A 3,162-nucleotide genomic window follows, 5' to 3' on the forward strand; every position below is an offset into this window, starting at 1 on the left:
AAGTCCCAAGTGTCTACCGACCATTAGCCATCAAACCGGGAAAATCGAAGGGGTGCATCTTGCCTTAAAAAATTATCTTTTCCCCGGCTAAAATCCGTTTTTACGGAATTTTCCCGATCCGCCTCTTTGTGGCCCGATTACTCCGAAATGAGCGCCGGGAGCCCGTTTCTGAGCTCGGAATCTGAAAGCTGACGCCGAGAGCTTTCGATTGCACCCCCTGGTTGTCCGATTCGGCCTCAGGGACAGGAGAAAACGGCCATCCTCAAAGTTTTCACCCAATCCCATTGAGGAGGCACACGGATAACGCAATTCAGGGTGACACTCATCAGGGCTCACCGGGTATGGGGAGATAAATACGAACTATAGTCCTTCATGAAGATTACGACTTTATTCAGTCATTAGCTCCACCCGCTTTGACTCCGTTTTGCCTCCCCTCGCATGAGAGAGATAGAAAACCGCAGCAGCAACGTGCGAACAACAGCCCACCGTCCTGTTGCCATTCGGACATTCGCACCAGTACTCCGCGATTCCGTCGATCTTGTTCTCGCTTGGATGGTAAAGGATGTAAATCCTGTAGGTTTTACGAGGAGGGACCTCACGCGGAGCTGAACGACGTTCGGCGAATCCCTGACGAATTTCATCTCGATGTTACCGTCGCCGTCCATCATTTCCGCCAGCTAGGACCGTGCGAGGTTGATTTGGTATGGTCCAGAAACGAACAGGAGAAGCTGAATTTCAGTCAACTTCGGGAAGTCGGTCAGGTCCTGGGCGGAAATCCTTTGAAGAAGGGTCCAACGTCGATTCCATCCTTCGTTCTCAACCCGCGCCCCAAGAGTGTTCGGTATATTCGTACGATGTTCCATGTGGTCAATGACGACCTCGCTCAGCTCGCCCTCTGCCCATGATCGGGGTCCATATGCATTCTCCAGATATCCGATGATTCGGCACAGAGATTTAACCTTGGGTATGAGCTTGTTATCAAGGCTATGGTGCAGGAGCTTGTACCTCTGCGCGTCCCGTCCATGGACTGTCTCAACGATCCACCGCACCTCCGTAACCAGGCGGGATTTGTTGGCTTCGTCGCAGGGTAGTTGCTCCCTGTTACCATTCATTGCCGGCAAAACCACTCGGCATCCCATTTCCTCCATGCTCTTGACAGCTTCTCGGAATCCGCGGTCGACGACGGGGACATCACCCTCAGTGAGCAAAGAAAGCAAATCCTAATTCTTCTTTTGCACGTTGCTGCTGCGGTTTTCTATCTCGCTCATGCGAGACATCTCGACACCATTTCTCGTCCGGCAGCGAACCTGGAAAACCTATTTTTGCCGTCCGGAGGCGAAACGGAGTCAAAGGCGGATGGAGCTGATGGCTGAATAAAGTCGAAATCTTCATGAAGGACTATAGTTCGTATTTATCCCTCGATACCCGATGATCCCTAATGAGCGTCACCCTGAATCGCGATATCCGTGTGCCTCCTCAATGGGATTGGGTAAAAACTCTGAGGATGGACGTTTCCTCCTGTCCCTGAGGCTGAATCGGACAACCAGGGGGTGCAATCGAAAGCTCTCGGCGTCAGCTTTCAGATTCCGAGCTCAGAAACGGGCTCCCGGCGCTCATTTCGGATTAATCGGGCCAAAAAGAGGCGGATCGGGAAAATTCCGTAAAAAACGGATTTTAGCCGGGGAAAAGATAATTTTTTTAAGGCAAGATGCACCCCTTCGATTTTCCCGGTTTGATGGCTAATGGTCGGGGGACACTTGGGACTTCTATCTGACATAGTATCAAAGGTGCGTCTCGTGTAGAAGTACTAGAACGGAGTATTAGAAAACTGGGTTCCCGATTTTCAAAGCCTTAGAGGAGGCCGATTTGGTCGAGAGGGGTCTCAAACGAAAGCTCTCGTCGAGAGCTTTCGATCGCGCTATCGCACGACTCTGTAGCTATAGCCGTTCTCGAGATAGAAGGGGTTGAAGAAAAAACTTCTTCGGGCGTTTACGGGGACCACGAGGTGCGATCGGATCCGGGACCATGCGGAAAATGTTCCTCTCGAAATTACCTTCAAAATGAGACCCCACTCGATCAGATCGGCTTCGGAGGGCAGATTTCGCCCAGACCCTTTCTGGTTTACGAATTGATTGATTGATTTATGCTCCATTTCTGAAGAAACCCCGACTGCGAGGGCGCGATCGCTGGAGACTATGTGACGCTTCACACCTGGGGTGTAGGTGGCTTCGCCTCCCTTCTCTCCCATCTTTCGAGAATCCGCTTAGTATCGTTAATGACTCGCCTTTCAGACTCCTCATGTAACCCAAGCCTTTTTTGAATCTCATCGTCACCGCATGTCTCCTCTTGGCATGCCATCAGGACGTGCTCCAGAGATTCCTCCTGACCACAAATCCTGCAAATCGGGTCAATCTCTTCGAATCTTGACCCGAACTTCCTGGTTCTGAGGAAGCCGGCTCTCGCTTGTGCGAGCAATACACTTCCTCTGCTATTATCGTATATGTGGTCAATGGTACCGCATTGTTGTTTGTGTTTTCGATACCTTGCGAGGCTGGACTTTTCGTTCATGCCATCTCTCCATTCTTGATGGACTAAATCTCGGATCTTTTTTTCCACACTCTTTTTGAATGTGTTCAGGCAGGCTCCGCCTGCTCCCGATCGTTTGACCACTATCTTATCGCACTCATATTTCAATGAAAGCGTTTTCATCCTCTCTACGGCTTTGATTTTGGCATTGTTGATGCTAATCATGGTTAGCATTCGTTTCGCCCATCTTTCGTCGGGCATCTCTTGTATGCGCTTGAAGTATGTGATTTTACTCTTGGCTTCCCTCTCTTCGAAAGTTGACCAGCCGAGCTCTCCTTTCAAGAATTCATTGGCTAAGTTGCACGCTGGTTCTCCTAGCGCCCACCTTGCTGCCTGTCTCTGGGCTGAGTCTATGTTTTTCCGTAGAGTATTCGACATGACGGTTACCGTGTTACAGTACGTTAGCGCTGGGACGCATGTGGCTTTCCACTGTATTTTCGTCGTTTCAAAGCGATTGAATTTCCACAGCACTTTAGCATGTAGTTGATATAGCGCCTTGCGCGTTCTCTCCTTCCACATTTTTCCTGGTCCTCGAGATAGTTTGCGTCTGTGCTTAGATGTATGCCCAAGTATTTG

General features: G+C 50.1%; 1 protein-coding gene across 1 annotated transcript; it reads right to left on the bottom strand.

The window, feature by feature from the left end:
* Window positions 1-2,205: 2,205 nt before the first annotated feature.
* On the bottom strand, window positions 2,206-3,105 carry LOC108865136 (uncharacterized). The gene has a single exon (XM_018641840.1). It carries the CDS (start codon window positions 3,103-3,105, stop codon window positions 2,206-2,208), a length of 900 nt encoding a protein of 299 aa, XP_018497356.1.
* Between the last annotated feature and the right edge of the window lie 57 nt (window positions 3,106-3,162).

Source organism: Galendromus occidentalis, unplaced genomic scaffold, assembly GCF_000255335.2.
Source record: "Galendromus occidentalis unplaced genomic scaffold, Mocc_1.1 scf7180000076331, whole genome shotgun sequence".
Classification (NCBI taxonomy): Eukaryota; Metazoa; Arthropoda; class Arachnida; order Mesostigmata; family Phytoseiidae; genus Galendromus; species Galendromus occidentalis.

Coding starts and splice junctions, on each gene's coding strand:
- LOC108865136 (XM_018641840.1), bottom strand. CDS start 3,105: ATGTGGAAGGAGAGAACGCGCAAGGCGCTATATCAACTACATGCTAAA.